Below are 23242 nucleotides of genomic sequence, written 5' to 3' on the forward strand. Positions count from 1 at the left end.
GTTAAAAGAACAGCGTGCAGCGCTGGGTTCAGTCGAGAGTGAGAGCTCTGTCGGCGTCTCTGCGGCGGGATCGTTTGTCTTGGGCGGGTCACGTGGTGTCCGGCAAGTTTCCGTGTTTACAGACCGTCGCTGCAGCAGCTCGGGAGGATGTGGAGCCGTCATGGCCTTTTTAAAGACACAAGAACGGGCTAAAGGAAGGTCGGTGCCTCGCGTCTTTGTGTCGCGCAACAGCCTGGAACGAGAGACGAACGTGAAGGACTGTCACTGGCGGTTCCGCTCGGTCGTTGTCGTGGCGGTGTCGCCTGCGGGTGATGGCAGTCGACCGAGCCTCATTGTCCGCCAGAATGACTCGGAATTACAGCGCGGTGTAACGCGTCTCACCGCCTTTAACAGCCATGTCCTCCGGTGCAAGATGGTGTTGCTCCCACTCACCATGGCCCCCGGAGCATTTATTAATTGTCCAGAGCTGGAAATCAGGAGCTCAGCTCTGTGGAATGGAGCAGGATGATGATACAAGAGAGGTTCCACTCTGCTGGTGGAGCAGAAGTTCCACTGTATACAGTGATGTCATGGTGGTTGACACATCTGGAAACTAAACCTAAACAATGGCATGACAGTCCTGAGTATTGTGTGACTCCATGACTCTTTTGTGTGGCACAATATTATCTTCATCCTATGTTGTCTTATTCAGCTGCTTGTTCATGTCAAACTGAGTTGATGTAATATTTCATGCACCAGTAAGATAGTTTGTTATTCCCACCTCCGATGGCTGTGAGTCTGCTGTCTTTGTCTTGCAATGCCTAATCTGTTTGTTGCTTTGGATTTTCACTCTCTGCTTCCCCTTTTCTTCTAGGTTTTCTCTTCTGATGCTCGATTTGGAGGAGTACTTTTTCGAGCAGCACACTGCGTACGATGTGACAGTTCGCTCACCCAGGTAGAGGTGCTCACATGACCTAAACAGGTTGTTTGTTTTCATGACATTTTTTCATCCATCCATGTGTAGAAGTGTCGCTGTGTTGCCTTGATGCCAAATGCAGATAACAGAGTGCTATAAAACAAGATATAAAAGCTGTTTAGTTCCTCTTGTCTTATCACCTGACCTATTGACATAAATGACCCGGTGCCAGTGTCCTCTTGAACAGTAAAAGATAGTCCAGTTAGACTTGAAACAAAGTAGCTATCATGCTGTGTTTGTCTAGTACCAAACCTTAAAAAAGATGGTTATGGAAGCAGTACAGGAAAATAAAGAATCCTTGTAGAAGAAGTGTTTTCGAGACTTTTGAAATGTTACACTGACACCAGTGTTGCCTGTGGGAGCGGTTCATCCCTGTTGGACTAGTTTTATGGTCTCGGTTCTAAAATGTCAGGAGCGCATCAGGGAAAAGTGATGAGTCAGCATGTATAATGAAGTTTTTGCTGATTTATCTGTGAGTATTTATCCTGATTTTGAAGTTTTAGGTGTGCAATGTTCATGAATCAGAGCAAAGCTTTACCTGCAGGGCTTTCTCTGCTATAAGATCTTTATCAATGGACGTTGTTCTTCCTGCAATGGGGACATTTTGCTTGTCACGAAAACACAACTTAAAGTAAAATTGAATAAAAAAATGCTTTAAAAATCTGCAAAATCAAATGACTGGAAACCTGCCATGCTCGTAAACTAAATAATATCAGACCTTGAACTGAAGCTTGTTTTATGTTTTGAGTGGACCCAAATGTTGCACCTAATGAATGTTAACAAATGTTCCTTTCATGGAGAAAATTGGTTTTAAGCATGTTGCAGTTATCTGACCCTGTTCAAACTGTCTTATCCTGTTAGGAAGCTTGAACAAACTGAAACCACGCTGCAGCCTGCAGCAGCTGTGTGCGCTGGGACTTAAAGCCTCATATCAGAGTTAATCTCGGGCAGCAGAGCAAACTGATGAGATTCATGAGACATGTATTCTCTTTGCATCAAAGGACACTGTGTGATCTGTCTTAAAAACAGTTTCTGAAATATCATCGCTGCTATTCTAAATCACCAGCTTGTTTCGGTGTCTGCAGGTGTATCTTTTGTTGCTCACCAATCCACCATTGTTCTTTAAGTTTAGTCACAATATATTATTTAGGCTATTTGAAATCTGAAATCACTACAAGAACAGTCATGCATCACACCCATTTATTTTTACTGATCTGTTCCTTATAAGTTTCCAGATCTGTCAAGTCATAGTTTGAACTCATGTTAAAATAACTTTTAACTATTGATTGGGTTATTTAACAGGTTCTAATATAAGATTTCAACCTTCAAGTCAAGCAGTGTTTCGATGTGTATTACGCTATAAGCATGTTGTTGTACTGTGGATTGTGCTCCTAGAAAGTCCAGAGGATCCTTTAAGGTCTGCTCCAGGTCCATTATATTTGATCCAGAAGATTGCACTGAACCAATAATAAAGGTTTGTGGAGGCATTGAAAGTGTCACTTTATCAAATTAATAGCAATTGAAATTTTGTCTTACAATAAAAAAAAATCCTCATCTGTGTGCTTACAGATACCATTTCGAGACTGTCAGAAGATCGAAATTTTGGAAAAAGACAGGAACCCCTTCCACGAGTGAGGATTTTTTCCTGTTTACTCAACGTCTTTTTGTGTCTGTCAAACTGGTTGTGTAGGTTTTATCTTGACTCTTGACTTGTTTCCGACCCGAATTATAAGCAAACTAGGACCTTTTTGTCAAATGTAAATAACAAACAACACTGTTTCAGTGTTGTCATCGGTGCCTCAGGGCTCCATCTCGGGTCATTTACTTGGTACTATGAGTGTATTTAAGGTATTTTAAATATGCTTTCCTACCAGTATTGTATGGGAAAACATCTAAAATTGTTCCTTTGGTACTTATTTAATCTCTAGACAGTGAATTTCTCCTTAGCAGGTTTAAGACGCTTTGCCTTGTGTTTATATTTGACATGTTTTTTGGATCATTTCTTCCGCAGACCTAAAGACTCTTCATTGTTCTTCTGAATGAAGTGCAGGAAGAAATGCTATGTTTTAATGTTTTTTGATATCCTGTTTGTTTCAGGCCCAAACCGTCTTCCATTTCTATTCTATGTGGACAAGTAAGTTTTTTTTGTGTAAAATAAGGCGTCACTTTGTCCCCACCCAGTTTATCACTGTGTTCAACAAGGTTATCCATATTATAAGTAATTACTTCCATCTTAAAAAGAAATACCTTGTCATATTTCAGGGGATGCATACATTATATTAATGTGAGAACTATTGTCAACTGCTTTGTGTATTCCCTCTGTATTTGGCTTTGATTGCAGGTCATTTACATCAAAGAAAGCAATGTCATCGCGCCCTATAGAATTGAAAGGGTGAGTGACTGATAACCGTGTTAGCACTGCTGTCAAAAACAAAACTTTCTATCCTCCATTTCTCTGCAGACCACAAAGAAGCTGGTCTTTCAGTTGGAGATCTGGAATAAAACAGAAGACATTGTTCAAACGCTGCTGCAGGTATTTGGAAATATTCGATTGCTGTGAATGGACATCGGATTTTTTCAGTGTCAATAATTGAATCTCCTGGATTATTTAGCTCCACCGAGCATCTTGTCTGGAAAAACTGGGCGATCAGACTGCAATGGTTAGTCACCTGATCTTTTGAAAATCATTTCAAATGATCCTTGTTTGACCTTTGTGCCTTTTAAAAAATATATATTTCATCATACTGTTCCCTCATCTATCATTTTACAGTCACTGTTTTTCCTACTTGTCCTCTTTCATAATCTCTCCAACATTTTCACCACCATCTTTCTTGTGTGTCCACTGCTATCGTCCATGTCCTTCGCTCTTCTGTCTTCCTCCATTTGAATTCATTTTCATGGTTTTCCTCTTAATGATCAGCCTTCAGATTCTGAGGGTTGCAGTCGTTTGTCTGCGCTTCAATAACCACCTAAGCCTTGGTGGGTTTTTGTTTTATTTTATTTTATTTTATTTTGTTTTGTTTTGTTTTGTTTTGTTTTGTTTGCTGATATATTTTTCATTTTTTGCTACTGAAACTAGAAATTATGCCGCCTTGATCTTGATCCTGCCGCCACTGTGTTGTCTTGAATTCCATCTGTTTCTATTCCCTTCACCTTATCTTCACTTTCGCCTTCTCCACTCAAATCTCTCTCCACGATCTGTGTATTTACTTTCACCTCTGTCGCCCTCGACTCATCCTTACAAGCACCTTTCTTCACCCCCTCTCTGTGTTAGTCGTGGGATGAAGCCTCAGAAGCATCGTGACCAATCATTCTTCTGCTCCTTCATAGATTGAAGCCAATCTCCAGTCCCGACTTGCAAGAACAGCGTTCGACAAGTACTGGTGCGTGAAGACAGGGTTTTGTGGCGGTCATTCTCTGAGGTTTGTACTCAGTTGTGTGTCTGCTTCGCAGCTTCCAGAGTGTCGCAGAGAAGCCACACATGGAGTGTGCGGTGGAGATGGTCAGTCCTCTGGTGTCCAACCCGGGCCACGTCTGTGTAACCAATGAGAACCTTTACTTCCAACCGTTGAGTGGATATCCGGTGAGCTGATGGGGCTGCGCGATGTTAGCCAGTATTCAACCCCAAAAACCGTTTCAGTCCGACTTTGTTTCCAGGACAAGGTGATTCGGATCAAACTCAGCAGAGTCAGAAGGATATACAAGCGCCGCCATGGACTAAGGCCCCTGGTGAGTGACCCTAAAAAACATCACCTCCTGTCTTCTTTAGTAGTGTGAATTCGTCTGGTCTCCAGGGACTGGAGGTTTTCTGCAGCGAAAACGACTTCTGCTCCGACATCTACCTGAAGTTCTACAGCACCACAGACAGAGACGACATTTACTACTACATTGCCACTTTCCTGGGTGAGAGGTCCTTCATGGATTTTATCAGGGTCTCAAGTTTGAGTCATAATTGTGTTGGCTCTGCTGACAGAGAACCACGTGACAGAGCAGACAGCAGAGAGCTTCATGCTGCTGTGGCAGCGTGGGCTGTTGAGTAACTACCAGTATCTCCTCCACCTCAACAACCTGGCTGACCGCAGCTGCAACGACCTCTCCCAGTATCCCGTCTTTCCCTGGGTCATCGCTGACTACACCAGCGCAGAACTAGGTTGGTTTTGGAGTCGCCATGTCAGCGCTTCTTGGCTTCTCTTTTCCAGTTGACCCTTTGAGTTTCTTTTTAACGGCATCTGAATAAAACCCCCTGCTTGTCCTGCAGATATGACTAACCCGTCCAGCTTCAGAGACCTCAGCAAACCCATCGGTGCCCTGAACCAAGAGCGCTTGGACAGACTGCTGGTGAGGTTCTGCTACTTAACCGGAAGGTCACTTTGCGGTTTGAACTAAGGACTGACTCACAAGATTTTGGACTCATCGCTTCCTGTTTTTTGGCCCGTAAATTCACAGTCAGGGCTGCAGATATGAGCAAGTAGTTTTGAATTATCTGGTTAAAGTGACTTACTCTGCCACTCATCTCATACTTGTGTGCCGTGTTTGCTGAAAAATAAAGGAAAAATTGATCGCAATGCTTTGGCTGCTCATGATAAGACTGTTTTATTTCGTATTAACTGTTAGCAATACTCTTAACGAAAGTTAAATGACGTTACTCATACAGTAGGTGAGAATGAAGTTGCCACATCCTTGGTTAACAGATTTTTTGTTGTTGTTGAGAGTACCAGGGAGTCGTGGGACTTGACCTGACTTTTGAACCCTGACCCCGTGTCTTTGCCATTGAGTGATGAACCTGTCATATTTTCATGTTTGTGTTCTGTTTTGCAGGCTCGCTACTACGGGATGCCCGAGCCTCGCTTCATGTATGGAAGCCACTACTCATCTCCAGGATACGTCCTTTTCTACCTGATGCGAGTCGGTACGTACGTCTGTGCATCGTGTCTGCAGGAGCTGTGTTTATCGTTCTGCTTGCTCAGACGCTTGTGTTTGCTCTTGCTGCGGTTTGTTGGTTCTGTGGCTTTAATCAAGGCGTTTGTCTGACGCTACAGCAAATATGTTTTTGAAGCTAAATTTCAAACAACTTCTGTCATTGTCACTTGCAAAGATCACTTGGGAGTATTGGGTGGGAGGTTATTTTCTTATATAGTTTTGGTTGTGTGTCTTGTTGCTTCCATGTTGACATGGTAGAGTCTCGTCACTGTCAAAGTTGCACCACCTGTGTGCTGACAGATGAACCTGATCGAAGTGAATCCACATTTCCTGGGATGCCTTGAGTTTAATGGCTGACTCTTGAATCCCCTGCAGCTCCAGAGCACATGTTGTGCCTCCAGAACGGGCGCTACGATCACGCGGATCGCATGTTCAACAGGTGAGTCACTGCTCACACCTTTTTACCTCTATTTCACCTGGCACCACTTGGTCCAGGATCTGCCTCCATTGGCCTCCGCAGCTCAGTAACTCCATCGAGGATCCTGCTGCACACCTTAAAAACTTGACCTATAATTTTTCGGGAAGAGGTCAAAAAGTTAAAAAGTAGGGTAGTGTTTAGTATACTGGAGTTATTTGCTGGAGTGTGGCATTTAACTGAAAGTCTAAATGGACTGACATCATAATGATGAACTCATTTTCATGCACATAATATTCTACTGCATTGTTTCCCCTTAAAATTACGGCTCTTCTTACCATGTATTGCTATATTATTGCAATACATCGCAATGTATCATATCACCACTCCTGTATGGGGATACATGTCGTATGGCAAGATGCCTTCCAATACACTGCCCTAGTATACAACATCATCATCATCATCCTCCTCTTCCTCTACCTCTAAGACTGATGAAAACATGTTCAGTTGAAAATGGCTTAACTTTGTTTGCTGATAAGAACAGAGTGTTCTTCAGATGTCAGGTCAGCTAAACAGTAGATGAGTCTGGAAAAAGTCCAGTAGAAAACCATCACTTGATGTTAAATGTCATCACTGATGCTTCGTTCTAGTGTTGCGGAAACCTGGAAGAACTGCTTGGAAGGAGCGACGGACTTCAAAGAGGTGAAGCATTTTTTAAAATATTGTTTACAACAAGAAGTGTCATGATATTGTCTATGGCAAAGTATCCACAATCACATGTTACGTGAAGGATGTCATCTGTTCCTTGTAGTTGGTACCAGAGTTTTACGGCTCTGACCCGAGCTTTCTGGAGAATAAACTCAATCTGGATTTGGGGAGAAAACAGAGTGGAAGCCTAGTGGGAGATGTCATCCTCCCGCCGTGGGCGTCAGGTAAACCAGACCAGACGCGCTGACTGCATGACTCATGATGCAGCTTTCATGTGGAGCTCTACTTGCATCACTTTTATCTTCTTCTCTCACTGAGTGAAGCCGCTCCATAACGCCTCCAGTTCTGAGACCTGATTGAGTTTGTTTCATTTTTCAACTTCTAGATGTCAGCGATTTTCTGCAGAAGAACAGCATGGCACTAGAGAGTGAGTTTGTGTCAGAGCACCTCCACGAGTGGATTGACTTGGTGTTTGGCTTCAAACAGAGAGGAACTGCAGCCGAAGCAGCTCAGAACGGTAAACTGCGCTGGTACCATCTGTGGATTTCTCATTTGCCTGTCGAGTCTAAACCCACTTTGGTTTGTGGTCTTGCAGTGTTTCACCCTCTCACTTACGAAGGCGGCATCGACTGCGACAGGTTCGACACACGCTTGGTCACCGTCGGGCTCTGTTGAGTTAAACGTGACCTGTTTTCTGTGAAGCATCGACGACCCGGACGAGAGAATCGCCATGCTGACACAAATACTGGAGTTCGGCCAGACGCCCACCCAGCTCTTCACCAGTCCTCACCCGCAGAGGATCACCTCCAAGCTGCAGACCATCACGCGAAGTTCTAGCATCAACTCACCAAACAGTGACTTCTCTCCAGGTAACCAGGGAGGGTGCTTGGTCATGTCATGTCACGTCATCGGATGTAGTGGGGAGGGTAAAGTTAGAAACTGCCTAAATAACCCCTGTATTCCAGTCATGTAATGGAGGTGATTTAGAGCTCAAGTGTGTTCAAGTGTTTCAGTGAATTTCAACAGAGTGGACAAAATAGTAGACTTTTTAAGTCAATGTGTGATGCAACAGAAGAAGAACAGCATCAGCTGTTGCAGTGCATTATGGAACTTGTGGGATGAGTGGTTGTTGTGCTGTTTACTAGTGCGTCGTTCAGAAAAGACTGAAACTGAGTGTGTTGGTTTATAACCCTATATGACCTGCAGGCCTCGACTTCCACAAGGTTGTGGAATATCATAGTTAAATATAAGGACAGAAAAGACCTTTATAAAATGGGTATTATTCCATGCAGAGCAGTGCTTAGTTAACCCTGTCTTCACTGGTACACACAAAATAAACAGTATGTAAAGAGCAACATGTGGGAGAAGACTCTGCGAATTCATTTTTAAATTAAAGCGACGAGCCAAAAAAAAAAAAAGAATAAAATCATGATTTGCAGAAAAACAATTCCCACTTAAGGCATGACTCACCTTTAAGTTTCTGTTTTTATTGTGGCAGTCACAATAGAAGCCTTTTTAAATTAAAAAAAATGCGCCATAATGACCAAGGTCTGCACGAAAGTTGATCTCCAAAAAATGATTTCCGGTCATAAACATGTTCTCAAATTGATTTTAGAAATTATGAGTTTGTTATTTCATTGTAGATGCACAGAATTTAGACATCTCAATATGTAGCACCCCATAATCATACCAAGTTTTAAAGGCTTAAAACTTTGCGAGGTCATAAGTACGTGAAAGTTTGGTAGAATCAAATGACGCTCCAGCGACCAATCCGGACGCTTGTTTCTCTTTAAGTGTCGGCGAATGAGGATTCATCGTTCGAAGACCTGACGGAGGAGAGCAGGAAGATGGCCTGGGGCAACATGGGCAACTTGACAGCAGTCACCAAACACAAGATCCATAAAGAGTAAGTGGAGAACGTACTGTAAATGAGTTGTTTCCCAACTGACATGGCTAAAGTGAGGCCATGCTTCTGTGACAGAGCAGTGACGGGCATCGCAGTGACTCGAGATGGAAGCGCCGTTTTCTCCACGTCCCAAGGTGAGACTTTATTTCAATAAAGTTGACATCTGCTCTTCTTCTTCCACCGTTTGCTCTTTATTTCAGATTCCACGCTGAAGATGTTTTCCAAGGAGATGAGGGAGTTCCAGAGAAGCATGTCTTTCTCCAACATGGTACCAGAGCTCCTTGAACCCAGTGTTTTCTTGTGCTCATCCGCTCTGCTCCTGTCGCCCGCCAGGCTTTGTCCTCCTGCCTGATGCTGGCTGATGGGAAGACGGTCGTCTGCTCCTCCTGGGACAACAACGTGTGCGTGTCAGACCTGTGATCTCACTTCATTCACATCACCCGCTCCCGTCATTATCGCTCTGCTTCTCCAGATATTTCTACTCGATCCCGTTTGGCCGGCGCCAGGACACGCTCATGGGTCACGACGACGCCGTCAGCGCAGTGTGTTGGTTTAATGACCAGCTGTACACGGCGTCCTGGGACTCCACAGTGAAGGTGCGGCCTGTTCTGATCCGCTGTGAGGCCCCGGAGTTTCACTCTGCTGTTGGTTCCTCAGGTGTGGAAGTGTTCGCCTGAGAGTTTGAGCAGCCACAAGAGGTCGCAATTTCCGCTGCTTGCTGAGTTGGAACATGACGCTGGGGTGAGATTCAGTGGCTTGTTGTTGTCGCGGTGGAGGAAATTGGCTCCTGATGGAGTTAGTTTCCTAAAGGTTTCAAGCGTTAATGGGTCTAAAAGAGTAAAGTCAAGCAGTGCACACCAGACTTTCAGAATCAGTTGGTCAGAATCAGCGAGCGGCACCAATTGGACTCTTTTTTAATGAACAGGAAATAGCTGTATAAATAAATAATGGCTGTGTTTACCCAGTCGGTAAAGCCATTTATTTTCAGACTTGGTTTTTCATATTCTTATCTTATGGTTGGATCTCGCTCAGTCGTTGTTGAATGATGATAATGCCATCAAATCTTATTTATTTTGAGCTAATTCATCAAGTAAAACTCACATCTCACATGGAAAGGTCATTTCACTAATACTAGTAATGGTGATATTCTGCCATATACAGGTCTGTATTATCTTGATTTTGGCCAGATTTCTTTGCTGTGTACTGGTTTAGTTCTTTTATATTTTTACTTTTTTAATGTCCATAGCCACTAAATGACCTCCCAAGGTCACTCGTCCAAGACCCCCACCGAATCTCCTTCGGAGTGTTCTCGTGAATGTTGGTCTTTAGACCTATGAATGATACTAAATGGATGATATTCAATGTTGTTGCTTCAGTCATTTGATAAGTTGGATGATGCTGTTTTCTTTGTGTTGACCTCCTGTCAAATCTGCGACTGACTTGAAGGTCAACACTGCTGGTCTGAATCCGTCTGGGTCTCTCCTGGCGACCGGCTGTAAAGATGGCTCCATCTCTATCTGGGACACCGGCAGCTTCGGAGGCCTGCAGCAGGTCCACTGTCACAGCGGGACCATCCTCCATCTATCGTTCAGTCCCGGTGAGACATTCCTTTTGAAATAAAAAAAATCCAATCAATAAAGAAAAGTGAATTTCCGTTTTTTATTGTTGTTTCTTCTTTTCCCCCTCAGATAGTCGGAATGTTCTTAGTGTTGGGGAGGACTGTTGCATGAAAGTCACAGACGTCCAGACCGGAATGGTGATGTCATCGGTGAAGGCTGCAGAGGAGCAAAGGTCACTGATCTGACCCACCATGTCTTGTTTGTCAACTAACCATCTTAAAACTCTTCTCAAAGAAACTGCATTTGAAGGGAGAGTTTGTAATTCTTGTCAGCCAACACACCAGGGACGTGATTTCACTTCGGGAAGAAAGTTTTTTGGATGGACGAGTTAGTCAACGAAATAACTCGGCAGCCGCCAGCTGAATAACATGGTGGTCCTACTAAGTTGAGTTGTTTCTCTGAATGAGATTGGGAGCGGCACAGATTCAATATACTGTTTGTGTATGACTTTGATATGACATTGATAAGCACCAAATCAGATCATGCCAGATGGGCTCCAGTGAGTGACAGTTATTTCGCCCTCATTCTTGGAAGCATCCTTTCTACTGTCCTGTATGTCCGAAGGCCAAAGCACCTTGAAGTGGATCTGTGTGCTGATCCGTTTCTTCCTTCTGCCTTGTGTCTGCAGGTGTTTCTGCTGGGACGGGAGCACAGTCTTATGTGGGGGGCAGTCAGGTGACCTCCTTCTGTGGGATCTGCTGAGCAACACTCTGATCAAAAGGATTCCTGCTCACTCAGGTACCGCCAGTCACGTGGTGTTAAACTCCACCATTCTAGTCAGTTGGATTCAGCAGCGTGAGTAGAGAGAGCGTTGCATGCTGATAGGAGGGTTTCATTCAGACGCCCTGAACTGCAAAACATGAAAAAATGGACGCCCTCCAGCATTCAAAACCAGACGCCCTGTTTCCTCAGCTGGACTCCCTAAATGTCAAGTTAGTTTGGTACAAAAAAGATGTTTACAGCTTTGTTTTTCACAAAGCAAGTTGTTAAATCAGTCAGTCGTTGGCATTGTGTGTCGGGAGGGGGCAGGGTTATGGGTTGGAGACTGGGTTTTCGACGCCCTGTTTCCAAATCCTAGCTAAAAGCCTGGTTTCATTGTTTCAAAATTGGGCTGTAACACATACTGGTCGTTGTTGTAAGACGTGTCGGTTTTGTTTCCTGCTGACAGGTCCAGTCACCAGCATGTGGATGAACGAGCTCTGCACGAGCGTGATCACGGGCGGCGAGGACAGGCAGACCATCTTCTGGAAGATGGACTCCTAAGGACTCTGGGTACAAAAACCTTTCGCATTATACTCGACAAAGAAGCATCTTGATTATCAGCATATAAAACCACAGAGTGGACACTGGCAACACTGTGCGAGGAGCGATGTTCGTAGTCTCTCAGGAAATCCAAAGTAGGTCAAATAGAGTTGCTGGCTTCAGTCTCATTGACAGGAAGTTGTCATTTGTATTATTTTTTTTGTTTGCTGTGTACATTTTTTTATCTCTAGATTTTATTCTCCTGATACGCTGTGCTGTTGTACATGTTTGGATGCCGGGTTATCTTTCTTTCCCTTGTTGCTCTGTGGCAGGACTGTACACGCCTGTAGTGTTTGCATAATAAATCATATCAACCATGGACTTCAACTGGAGAAAAACGTTTGTTGGAAAAAGGAGAGTTCCTTCACACTCTGCAAAAACACAGTGCTAAAATGTAACTGATGGAATAATCTGTTCACGCAGTTGGATCATTTGACTTGGTTATCGTAAACTAAGTGAGCTTTAGTCTGGAAATCATTTGAAATTGTTGAAGCCCAGAGAGTATTGTGATCATGACATGTTGTGACTTCTTTTCTGAGTGAATCCACAAAACTTCCTGAAACCAGTCGGTAGATAACAAATTAAAAGTACGATTCGTTTTTTTAAGGGTTTTTTTTTATACTTCACACGACGAGAAATTAGCAGTGCACCGTATCATTGCACCAAAACCGATTCTTGATCATTGGTGTCATTTCTAAAGCTTTCTAAAACATTATGTTACAATTCAGTCCACAAACACAGCGTTTCATTGGCTGGATGTTGAATTGAGCTGCGTATGAATGAACCTGCAACTGCATCTGTGTTGTATCGCACCGACTCAACCCTGACTCAAATACAATAAGTAGAAAGGCAGTGGAATAGCACATGCCACATTAGCTTCAAGAACGGAACGGAAAAGAATTTCATATTTTGCCTCAATGAATGACATGAAAGTTGCTTTATCTCAGTGATTGTAGTGTTGAGAAAGTCAACATTTCCAACTTGCCCTCATTGGAATTCATAAATCCACGCAAAGCTACTTTTCAGCCCTGGTTTCATCACTTGTGCTTCACGAGTTATTCACACGCAAACATGGTGTCGAAAACATAAAGGTAAAAACATGCACTCACGAGTGACCAGACCTTCACCAATCACGATAAGCTGTGACACGCTTAATAGATTTTATTAAAAAGACGTTTTTAAGATGATGTGAAAGAAGAAGTGCTGCTGTTTGACGTACATTTCAGTGTTATAAAGTGCAGCCCAGTGCTCTTCAGTCAAGCGTTCTTTTTGCACTAGAAACATTCCTTCAAATGTTTCCTCGGAACCAGTTTTCATGACGTAAATGAGGGCGTCCATTAACTATATTTAAAATCCTTTACAATAATAAAAAGGCTTTGTCTACTGAAGTGGAATCTCAGCGGCAGGATCGACCGTCCTTATAGAGATGGGTGGAGTCGAAGTATCATGCAGTACTGTACAGACGTGAGTCTATTTCACCACTGAAATCCCAGCTTTGCTGTGGCAAATATGAGGCCCATCATGGCCTCAATAAATGTCGTCCGTCCTCACTTTTCTTTTGCTGCTTGGTTTATCTGTTAAAAAGAGACGGACGTTTTTAAGCCTTGTCATTTCCTGCAGTGATGCAACATGACCTGAGAGCTGAGTTGAGCCTCCTCACCTTCAGTAAAGCTCCGAAGGTCTTTAAGAGCTTGGGTGTTGGCGGTTTTTGGTTGAACAGCGCCAAACCTTTCTGCTTTTCCTCATTTGTTCTGGCGGCAGCGGGACCTTTGGCTTTGATCAGTTTCCTTGTGAACACAGACGGTGAGATGATTTGATTGTAATCTGATCGACACACCTCCAACATCAACAAACTCCACATCCTTTTTCGTGCAGCGTTCCTTACTTTCCCTTTCTTGCCAGCACTTTCTGGGACTCCGGGTAGTGAACCAAGATGTCGAACAAGTCCTTCTTCTCCAGAACAAACAGGTTAGCGAACCCGTGCGCCTTGACGTTGGCTGTCCGCCGGTTCCCTCCGTCTTTAGCCGACTGCAGTAGACTGTGTGGAGCCAGGAAGTCGGTTTTACGTTTTCATAGGTCACGTGATCTAAAGCAGTGTTTTTCAACCCTTTTCTAGCCACAGCACCATTGGTTCATTGAAAAAATACCAAGACACACCATCAAAGGAACCTAGGCCAAAGCGCACTTGTGCTTAAAGTCCTATAGAAAATCCCTATTCATTTGTGAAAACTGTAGCTACTGACACATGGTTGTTATTTTGCCAGGCTATTTGCAGAAACAAATAGCAGAAAATGTATTTGTTTCAAATGTGTCCAGAAAGGGGCGGGAAATATGGCAAGAATATATCTTGATTTATTTATTTATTTACTTGCTTTAAATAACTCTTTTCCATGATTTTATTGTAGTTTTCGGTTTCCAAACAAATACTACAGCATTCTTTCCATGAACTTGCTTCACAAAAACAATGATTCTTTCTCTCTTTACATTTTGGAGCGCATTTATTTTATCGAGCATTTTGTTTTTTGCCAACTTTTAAACCCCAAAGCAAACGTTGACAGTCCATGAGTATCAATAAAGTTTTGAAGTGAGACGTCACATTAGCCGTTAGCTCTGTTAGCTCTGTGGTGCAGACAGTCTTTGGCGTTGCGGGTCTGACAAGGATCCCTCCCTCCCTCCATGGTTCTGTGGTCAAAGTGTGTGGTCAAGTTAGAGGTGCATCAGGTTTGTAACAGCTGAAAGTTGCGCATGTGAGTGGCTTCTTCACTGTGAGTGTGAGGGAAGAGGAGCGCCGCGCACCACACCAGCGCTGCTTTGACTGACGGACAGATCAGCGCACAACACACTGGAGCTCGACAGTAGAGTGGAGAGAAAGAATCTCAGCGAATCCATGTGATCTCCTCACCTTGGTTGCTCCTCAACACCTTCTCATTGTCATGATGTAATGTCATCATACCGCCCACCTCTATCTCCGGACACTTGAGGTGAAACTGGATCATTTCCCCACCGCACACCTGACACTCTCTCACGGCACACTAGTGAGCCGCGGCACCAAGGTTGAAAAACGCTGATCTTAGCTTTGGAACCTTTCAGAGTGTTGTCTTTTCCCCTACTTTTACTTACACTATTATCATCTTTCACTATATAAAAATGACGCTAATTTACTGTGGACTTTGTGAGGAACTTCACCTGATTTCTCCAAACACACATCCGGCCTTGAGCGTGACGAACACGATGCTGTTGTCGGGTCCCCCCACCACCTGCACCGCTCCACTCTTGATGATGTACATCTCTTTGCCGATGTCGCCCTGCAGAGATCATGTGGTTCACTTGCACTGAGACACACCGCAACACATTCCTACTTCAGGAGGCCTGGAAGTGACATGCATGAGTTCATTTTTTTTTTTATGTGACATGCATGACTTCATTTTTTTTTCATGTGATATCTTTTTTATCTGGGGATAAAAGAAATAAAGTCATGCATGTCACTTCCAGGGCGCCGTACGCACTCACCTTCTTGACGACGAAGTCTCCTGGGAGGTAGATGATGGACTTGAGCCGCAGCAGCATGTCCACCAGCATCTGCTGGTCGCAGCCCTGAGGACATTCCATCGCTTAACTCTCATGTTGGTGGTACTTAATGTGTCTTTTGTCTTGGTTTGAACCTTAAAAAGGTCGATCTTCTGGAACGTGGCTAAGTTGATGTCCACAGCGATCGCCGTCCTCATCACGAGGGGCATCTTGTCCAGCAGCTCGGACTCGTCTGCAAATGGCAGAGGGTCATCTTTGGTTCTGTGGGGCGTCGTTTTGTTCCCTGCTCGCTGCTCACCCAGCATCCCCTGCGCCGCCCAGGTGTAGTTGTACCACGTCCGGACTCTGTTCTGCACGTGTTTTGGGATGGAGTAGGTGTTCATGTATTCCACACAACCGTCCATCGAGGCCCGGAAATATGCCTGACCAGCGGTGGCCGCCCCGATGACGTCTCTCATCTCAAGGGGTGAAAATACGGTTGGTTAGCGATGTTAGATGAAGAGTACAAATAAACGGTGAATAAAACATTGGCGCATCTTTTAAGCCACAGCACACTTGTTCAAAAAAAAAAAAAAATCCAGAGGCTCACCACCAAAGGAAGCTCAGCCAAAACGCAGTTGTGCTTAGCTGAAAGTCCTGTAGAAAATCCCTTTTAATTTGTGAAAATATTTCACTACTGACAGTGTGCTATTTTGCCAGTTTTGGAGACATGTCGCAAATGTATTTGTCTCGGGAACGCGATGGGCAGTATGGCAAAAATATCACGACCGTTTGGATTTTATCACAATCTCACATGTATTTTTGAGACTAACTTGCAAGTTTGTGGTCAGTGTTGGTCCTAAAGGAAAAAGAAAAATCTAACAATTTAGGCCAAAGAACTTCATGCTAGTTTGGGGAATTTCTTTACCTCAGATGGTTTCATAACTTAAATTTTTATTTCTCTCTTCACATTTTGGAGCGCATTTGTTTGGTTCTGCATTCATTTAGTAAACTTTGACAGTTTATAAGTAATTCAGTTTTCAAGTGAGACGTCACGTTAGCCGTTAGCTCTGCGGTGCAGGCCGTCGTTGGCGTCGCGGGACCAACAAGCATCACAACATTGTTCTGTTCTGAAGGGGTGTGGTCAAGTTAGCGCCACATCAGGTCAACCGTCACAACATAAAACTTGTCCCTTCAGGAAGTTTAACTGCCCACCTCTGCTGTAGACGAAAATGTCAGTAAGTCATCTGGACACTTCCAAAAACAGGAAACTTGACGGAGACAGAGGGAATTTAGTCACACTCACTCACCATTGTTTAATATACTTTGACTCTAAACAAAGATGCAAATGTTTGATGTGGCCTCTGAGAAACAGAAGGCTGACCTGTTTTAATAAACATAAATTTTGTTTTGTGCTCCAAGGTTCGGCCCCTGGTGTGACTGTGTTTAGCACATGCTACATGCTAAGTTGCTCTTTGGCACATGCTACATGACCTTCAGTACAATAGACAAATACTCAACTGTGGAGTGTTTCCTAGAGGGTACATATTTGGGTACTTACCTGCCCAATTAAACTGGAAAACACAAAGACACCAATGAAGAAGTTTAACATCTGGAAGCCGATCTCGAAGAGGGTTATGGGCTCCGGAAGGCCTCCGATGTTGATCAGACTTCGCACAGCAAAGTAGTAGCAGCGTATGTATCTGGGAGTCCCACATACATTTTAATGTTATTTTGCAACAAAATATCCTATTGAGGAAGTGAGCTGTACTTACGCTGTCCCATTTCCATTGTACACCCATGTCGTGGTCCCAAGCCCCTGGTGGACCGAGGCAACGTAGAAGAAACAAGCGTTCAAGTGCAGAGCGAAGAGTAGGTAGCCGGTGGTGCGGGCGACTCTGCGAGGGAGAAGTGATTCACAATCTGTCGTGAAACAAATGGTGATGAGTGTAAACTCGCCTCCAGATGTAGGCTTTGGCCATGATGCTCTCCAGTCGATCGCTGAACTCGAAGAAGGAGTAAATCTATGAGCCAGAGAGTGTATTATAAAGTGAGGGACGGAAGAAGTGGACAGTACTGAGGTGCAGTTTTACCCGGAGGAAACGGTTCAGGCGATAGATGGAAGAGAACTGGAAGTGCAAGCAGAGGAGGTCCAAGGGCAGGATGCATATCAAGTCACTCTGTGTGGAAACGTACGGAATCATTTGATAGATATTGAGCAGCAAATCGTTCATGTTTGTGCACCGTCTCACTTTGAACTGCTGCGATTTCCGATAGTGTTCCTTCGTCATGCGTCTGTCTTTCTGCAAAACACAGATGTTCAGATGACGAGTCCAAACCCAACTCCCAATGTCCAGCTATGACTTACGATGATGTCGCCACCTTTGACAAACTGGAGCCTCGGCTGCCAGACCACGATGTCAATGACATTTACGACGTCACTCAGGATGTCAAAGGTGACCCAGAAGCGATTGACGTAGTCACCGTGGAAGGGGAAAGCCAGCCGCGCCGTGCAGAACCACAAGTTGTAGTTGTAGGCAACGGCCACCACCGTGAGCCACGCGATGTACCGCCGGTCTGTAGAGACAGGAGGTTCAGGTAAGCAACACGCAGCACTAAAAACACAGACTAGTTATTAAATCGTATTACCTTACAGTGAATGTAAATCCAAGTTCAGTAACACAAGCACATGTTAGACCAATGTTTTTCAACCTTATTCAAGCCACGGCACCCTTGGTTTATTGAAAAAAAGTCCCACCACCAATGGACTTGTGCTTAAAGTCCTATAGAAAATCCCTATTCTTTTGTGAAAAACTGTAGCTACTGACACTCAGTTGTTATTTTGCCAGGCTATTTGCAGAAACAAATATGTGAAAATGCGTTTCAAATGTGTCCAGAAAGGGGCGGGCAATATGGCAAAATATATCATGATTTATTTATTTACTTTTTACTTGCTTTAAATAACTGTTTCGATTTTATCACTTCTGTTTTGTGTGATTTTATTGTAGTTTTTAGTGTCAAGACAAATCCTTAGCATTCTTTGCCTGAGCTTGCTTCTTAAAAACAATGATTCTTTCTCTCTTCACATTTTGGAGCACATTTATTTTGTTGTGCATTTTGTTTTTCGCCATAAGTATCAATAAAGTTTTGAAGTGAGGCGTCACGTTAGCCGTTAGCTCTGTTAGCTCTGCGGTGCAGACAGTCTTTGGCGTCGCGGGTCTGACAAGGATCCCTCCCTCCCTCCATGGTTCTGTGGTGAAAGTGTGTGGTCAAGTTACGCATGTGACTGGCTTCTTCACTGTGAGTGTGAGGGAAAATGTAAACAGTCAAATTTGACCACAGCATTGTTGTTACATTCTTATGCATTTCATGCTTTAAAGTTGCATCTAGGAGATGATAAAGGGCTAAAGTATTGAGTCAAAATATATTTTCTCTTCTGGCATCATCATTAGGAAGCTAAATTTTAGGCCCTGAATCATATTTTAACAAGACAAACAAATGACTGACCATTGAAGTGGCTTGAACAAAACTAGAGTTCTTCACCTTAACCTCACCTAAGTCGTAACGGCATTTCAAAATAGCCAATAAACTGCTTGTTCTCATGAAGAAATATCCCATTTAATAGTGCTACTGTGACGTCTGACCGACCTGTGAAAGGGTCGATGGTGTTTCCCAGGACGGAGTCCATCCTTTCCTCCATGGGATGCAGTAGCGCATCAAAGCAAGAGCAGCTGAACTCGGGCAGAATCCTCTTCTTCTTCCTCTCCTCCTCGGCCAGCCGCTCCTCCTCTGCCTTCTTTTCCGCCTCCAGCTTCTTTTCCTCGTCCTTCTTTTTCTTCTCCTCTGCTTTTTTTGCCGCCTCCTCCGCCTTCTTCTTGTCCGCCTCTTCTTTAGCTATCCGCTCCTCTTCCTTCATTCGGATGTAGTCATCCTTCTTGAAAACAGGAGCTGTGGCACAATGGACCAGTTGGACGGAGGTTTCTAACAACTTTTTCTGTGTGTGTGTGTCTGAACTTACTGACTGGTGGGGAGATCTCTGGTGACGTGGCGTACGGATCTGTCACTTTCTCTTTCATGATTTCTGTTCGATCCTTTAGCCTTTTCACCAATTCCCTCAAGGTGTCATCGGCGTACCTGGAGTAAACTACTGGAGGAGGTGGGGGCGGGGCTTCCCTACAGTCATTCATAAAACATAAGAGTTAGGATTGTATTCCATATGTGCTGCCTATGATTTCACCTGTGCAAAGTGCAAAGCTTGATTTTATAGTTTCCCCAGGAAGTGAAAACACTTTTATTACCGAGGAGGCGCCAAAACACAAATGCTCTCGGCATACTACAAAAAATACTTTTCCAAAGACGGTAAGTCTGTCAATCAAGATGAGTATGTAATTCAGAACTCAGGTCTTAAAAGAAAAGAAAGTAGTTTAAAACTATTCCGATCTTTTATTTATTAAATGCTTCTGTTAGCATAAGGCTAGCTTCAAAACGCACCCCTGACTCACAACATGGTGAGGCACGCTGGTTTTCTTCCTGAAACACAAACATTGTCATCTTTCATCAAATTCTTTTTCACTTTTTTGCATTTTTTACGAACTTTCCAAATGAATTCTTGATGTTTTCAATCTAAACTTGAACTGAACGCCAATCTTGGTCGGTCATGACACGCTCTGTTGGTGAAGTAGCTTTGCTGGACTTTGAACTAGCTGTCTCCGTCACATTTGGAGAGTCGACCATCCAAAATGTCCACTTCATAAGAGGTTGTGAGCAAGTGAATTAGCATGGGGCTCTTCTCAACACGGAAGGTGTTTTGTTTACTCAGAGAGGTAGCAGGCTTTAAATGGAACTCACTCGCACTTCTATGCTCAGTCTGGAATACCACTGAGCTCTTAATCCTCTTTCCTATTCGGGAGTCGCAGGGTTGAAGTCACGCTGCGATCTCACATGGCTGTGTTTCCAAATGTGTGGCGTGAACACATCACTGTATCCTCTACTCAATGTATCTCTCCCTGTCTACTATAAATCATCCAGACGTCAGTTGTAGCCATTTATTTATTTTGTATAGTGGTATAGTTGTGTTGCTGACTACGCTCAATTGTTGACCCTTTTGTGGCGATGGCTAGCTGTCAGCAGGACTGGAGACAAACATGGAGGGGTCTGGTGAAAACCTGCGACACCCTGGACCAGCTGCACTCACTCAGTGTGGTCAAGCTAATACCTGAGTGTGGGTCACACAGGTGACAAGAGGAACCTTTGTTTGTCCCCTGACTGGACAAACGGAACGGGTGCACTATGTTTTCAAGGAAAGGAAGTTTATGGGAAACATGTAGACCTTTAGAATTCTGGCGCAGTGTCGGTGACTGGAAGAGGGTGGACACAACAGACACTAACTCGGACGGAACAATGTTTCCAGTGTAGCTTGTGAGTGTGAAAAAGGAAAACGGGATTATTGATCTAGTTCATGCTACATGCTTACCCAGTACTGTCTTCTGGCTTCGCAGGGTCAGCCGGCGCACTTGTGGCTGCAGGGGCCCCGCCAGGTGCTGGGGCTGCAGGTGCAGGGGCCCCACCAGGTGCTGGGGCTGCTGGAGCCCCACCAGGTCCTGGGGCTGCCGGAGCCCCACCAGGAGTTGGGCCTGCAGGTGCAGGGGCCCCACCAGGAGCTGGGGCCGCAGGTGCAGGGCCCCCACCAGGTGCTGGGGCTGCAGGTGCAGGGGTGGCAGTAGCAGCTGCAGGAGCTTTAAGAAAAAGGCAACAATAAGAAGAAAAGCTCAAACGTCCAGATCAACAGGTGAGCTGCAGAACAACCTTTTGGATTTATGTTTATCAAATCGAACCATAACTGCAGTTCCCTTCTACATCATGTTAGTTTACACATGAAATTAAAAACAAAACGCTACGTTCTGGAGCCTTTCAAAATACAGGAAACAGACATTACACTCCTCCTCACCGGAACCCAAGTAAGAACAATAGAACTATATTTGACACTTTTGTCAAGATGCTTTCTTCACTCCATCGATGGGCTCCAAATCAAAGAGGACGTTTTATATTTTGTCATTTCTTGTGTGCTCCTGAGCAGATGCCCAACTGCTCCAGTGGCTCCACATTGGCCAGACAAACAAATATGTTCACTACCTGGCTTTGTCTCTTCCTTCTTTGGTTCCTCCTCTTTCTTTTCCTCCTTCTTTTCCTCATTTTGCTTCTGCTCCTTCTTCTCCTCCTGTTTTGGCTGTTCTTTCTCCGGAGGTTTTTTCTCCTGTACAGAGACTTGGTGAATCTTGACAACACACATCCAGCGCTCATTTACCAGGTCAGATCTCCATTGGAACTTTTGGGTTCTAAAAACTGAAGATGCACCTCATGGATTAGAACATGGAGGAGGCTTTCTGGAGGTTATAATGCGGTGCCACCAGATGACTAAGCTCCTCAACCTATCTGAGGCCGAGCCCAGATGCTCGGAGGACAATATTGTTTTCAGTCGCCTGGAACTGTGATGTTCTTCCAGGACCTATTTGTGAGAGTGGGAATGTCGACCCACCAGTAACTGCGTCTCTTTGTGGCTGAGCTCTGTCTGGTTCACTGTGACAGCATCCTTCCCTCGCTCTAGGGTAAGACCTTACGGTACCTGTTCTCCTCGTGGGAGAGGATCTGGCTGATCTGCCACACACTCAAAATAAACTCATCTCTCTAATCCAAGACTGACTTCACTTAGGGAAAGGAGTCAAATTATTTGGATTGTTGACAGGAATGTCGATGTAATAAAAACATATCTGGACAAGGATGAATTAAAACATGGCCTCAAAGTAGGGTTTTGTCAAGGATGTGTTTGTTTCAACTATTTTGCGTGACTGAAACACGGTCGTAATTTTACTGGCCTAAGGCAGAAAGGCTGAGTCAGCATGTTTTTAAGATATTGATCACTTTCACAGCCGACTTGCAGTTGAGTCTCACTGAGCGGAACATGATGATTCATGACTGAGGTTTAGTTGTTGTGAGCTGTGGAGCACTGCCGGTCCAATAGCTATAAATATTAATGTTCGTTCAATGAGATGCTCATAAACAAGCTTTGACTCGGAACAGAAGTGCCGTCACAGTTCCTGGAGGACAATATCGCAATACTTCAGTGTCAGTCTGGAAAGAAACGGACTCACCTGAGCAGCTGGAGCAGAAGATTCAGCAGCATCCGTTTGGATGGTTGGTGGTTCTGGCACCCCGATCAGCTTCTTTAACCTGCTGAGCATGGTGGTCTTCTGTGTGGCTTCACCGCTCCGTGTCCTCGGGAGCCTTTTTGTGATGGAGTCCCGCTGCTCAACCAAACCACAGCCTGGAGGAATTAATTCCTTAGGCTAATTATTCCGTCTCAGCACATTAGAGTTCCTCAGAAGTCGATGTGGGATCAGCTGTCAGGGTGACCAATCACAGGCCGGCAGGGTTCAAGTTCAAGCTGGACCAACTGCCAAATGTTTACTGCTGGAGAAGAAGGGAAGGTTCTCTATCACATTCTGCTTTTGTATTTAATGAAACCCCCTTAAATTATTAGTATAAATCACTATTTTTTTTTATTTTGTTTTTACTCCAAATATTGGCGATTCAGCTGAATGAAAATTTGTGGCTGAACCTGAATAAGATTTAAAATACTTGGCCAAATACTGAATATCCAATGTGGATAGGTTTTTTTTCTTTTTTTTTACTTTTTTTTTTTTTTTTAATATTGCATAAATATTCGAGACACATTTGCATATATGTTTGTCAAAGACTGTTTAGATGATTGAATATTTTTTACATTTCAGACTTTGCTTTTGAAAAAACAATAAAAACGTTCCATGATATAATGGGCTGATAATGTAAACAGAAGGCTCTAGATAGTTGCACACTCATCGCAAACTACAGTTCTGTTTTCGCTCTGCTACACT

The 23242-nt window shown here is 44.0% G+C and overlaps 2 protein-coding genes across 3 annotated transcripts; one reads left to right on the forward strand and one right to left on the reverse strand.

Annotated features, from left to right (window-relative positions):
* The first annotated feature begins 37 nt into the window (after positions 1–37).
* On the forward strand, positions 38–12152 carry nsmaf (neutral sphingomyelinase (N-SMase) activation associated factor). Of its 2 annotated transcripts, XM_053859761.1 has the most exons (31): positions 38–198; positions 854–934; positions 2351–2429; positions 2525–2586; positions 3053–3089; positions 3297–3347; positions 3417–3488; positions 3568–3615; positions 4286–4338; positions 4409–4538; positions 4613–4684; positions 4750–4858; positions 4929–5105; positions 5214–5293; positions 5774–5864; positions 6251–6314; positions 6941–6992; positions 7102–7222; positions 7384–7515; positions 7594–7636; positions 7701–7867; positions 8793–8904; positions 8980–9038; positions 9105–9172; positions 9238–9305; positions 9377–9500; positions 9562–9645; positions 10351–10501; positions 10593–10695; positions 11152–11261; positions 11692–12152. In XM_053859761.1, exons 1-31 carry the CDS (start codon positions 161–163, stop codon positions 11784–11786), a joined length of 2733 nt encoding a protein of 910 aa, XP_053715736.1. In that variant the 5' UTR covers positions 38–160; the 3' UTR covers positions 11787–12152. The 2 variants fall into 2 exon arrangements, with proteins under 2 accessions (XP_053715736.1, XP_053715735.1); XM_053859760.1 differs by having other exon boundaries at positions 7384–7636.
* cngb3.1 (cyclic nucleotide gated channel subunit beta 3, tandem duplicate 1) lies at positions 10580–22661 on the reverse strand. Its single transcript, XM_053859762.1, has 18 exons — positions 22481–22661; positions 21465–21585; positions 20806–21067; positions 19351–19505; positions 18981–19280; positions 17701–17909; positions 17585–17635; positions 17426–17512; positions 17292–17356; positions 17108–17230; positions 16894–17035; positions 15652–15811; positions 15488–15585; positions 15336–15419; positions 15012–15130; positions 13711–13863; positions 13486–13612; positions 10580–13399 (listed from the first exon to the last, which is right to left on the reverse strand). The coding sequence occupies exons 1-18, from the start codon at positions 22568–22570 to the stop codon at positions 13373–13375; spliced, it is 2373 nt and encodes a 790-aa protein (XP_053715737.1). The 5' UTR covers positions 22571–22661; the 3' UTR covers positions 10580–13372.
* Between the last annotated feature and the right edge of the window lie 581 nt (positions 22662–23242).

This window comes from Synchiropus splendidus, chromosome 3 (genome assembly GCF_027744825.2).
Source record: "Synchiropus splendidus isolate RoL2022-P1 chromosome 3, RoL_Sspl_1.0, whole genome shotgun sequence".
Lineage (NCBI taxonomy): Eukaryota > Metazoa > Chordata > Actinopteri > Syngnathiformes > Callionymidae > Synchiropus > Synchiropus splendidus.

Bases quoted from the DNA above. Each gene is read 5' to 3' on its own strand.
- nsmaf (XM_053859760.1), top strand. From the start codon at position 161: ATGGCCTTTTTAAAGACACAAGAACGGGCTAAAGGAAG. The intron at 4,685-4,749 runs GTGAGTGACCCT...TCTGGTCTCCAG, and splicing joins GCCATGGACTAAGGCCCCTG to GGACTGGAGGTTTTCTGCAG. The intron at 7,637-7,700 runs GTTCGACACACG...TTTTCTGTGAAG, and splicing joins GGCGGCATCGACTGCGACAG to CATCGACGACCCGGACGAGA.
- cngb3.1 (XM_053859762.1), bottom strand. From the start codon at position 22,570: ATGCTCAGCAGGTTAAAGAAGCTGATCGGGGTGCCAGAACCACCAACC. The intron at 21,586-22,480 runs GTGAGTCCGTTT...GTCTCTGTACAG, and splicing joins CTTCTGCTCCAGCTGCTCAG to GAGAAAAAACCTCCGGAGAA. The intron at 17,513-17,584 runs GTGAGACGGTGC...GTTTCCACACAG, and splicing joins GGAAATCGCAGCAGTTCAAA to AGTGACTTGATATGCATCCT.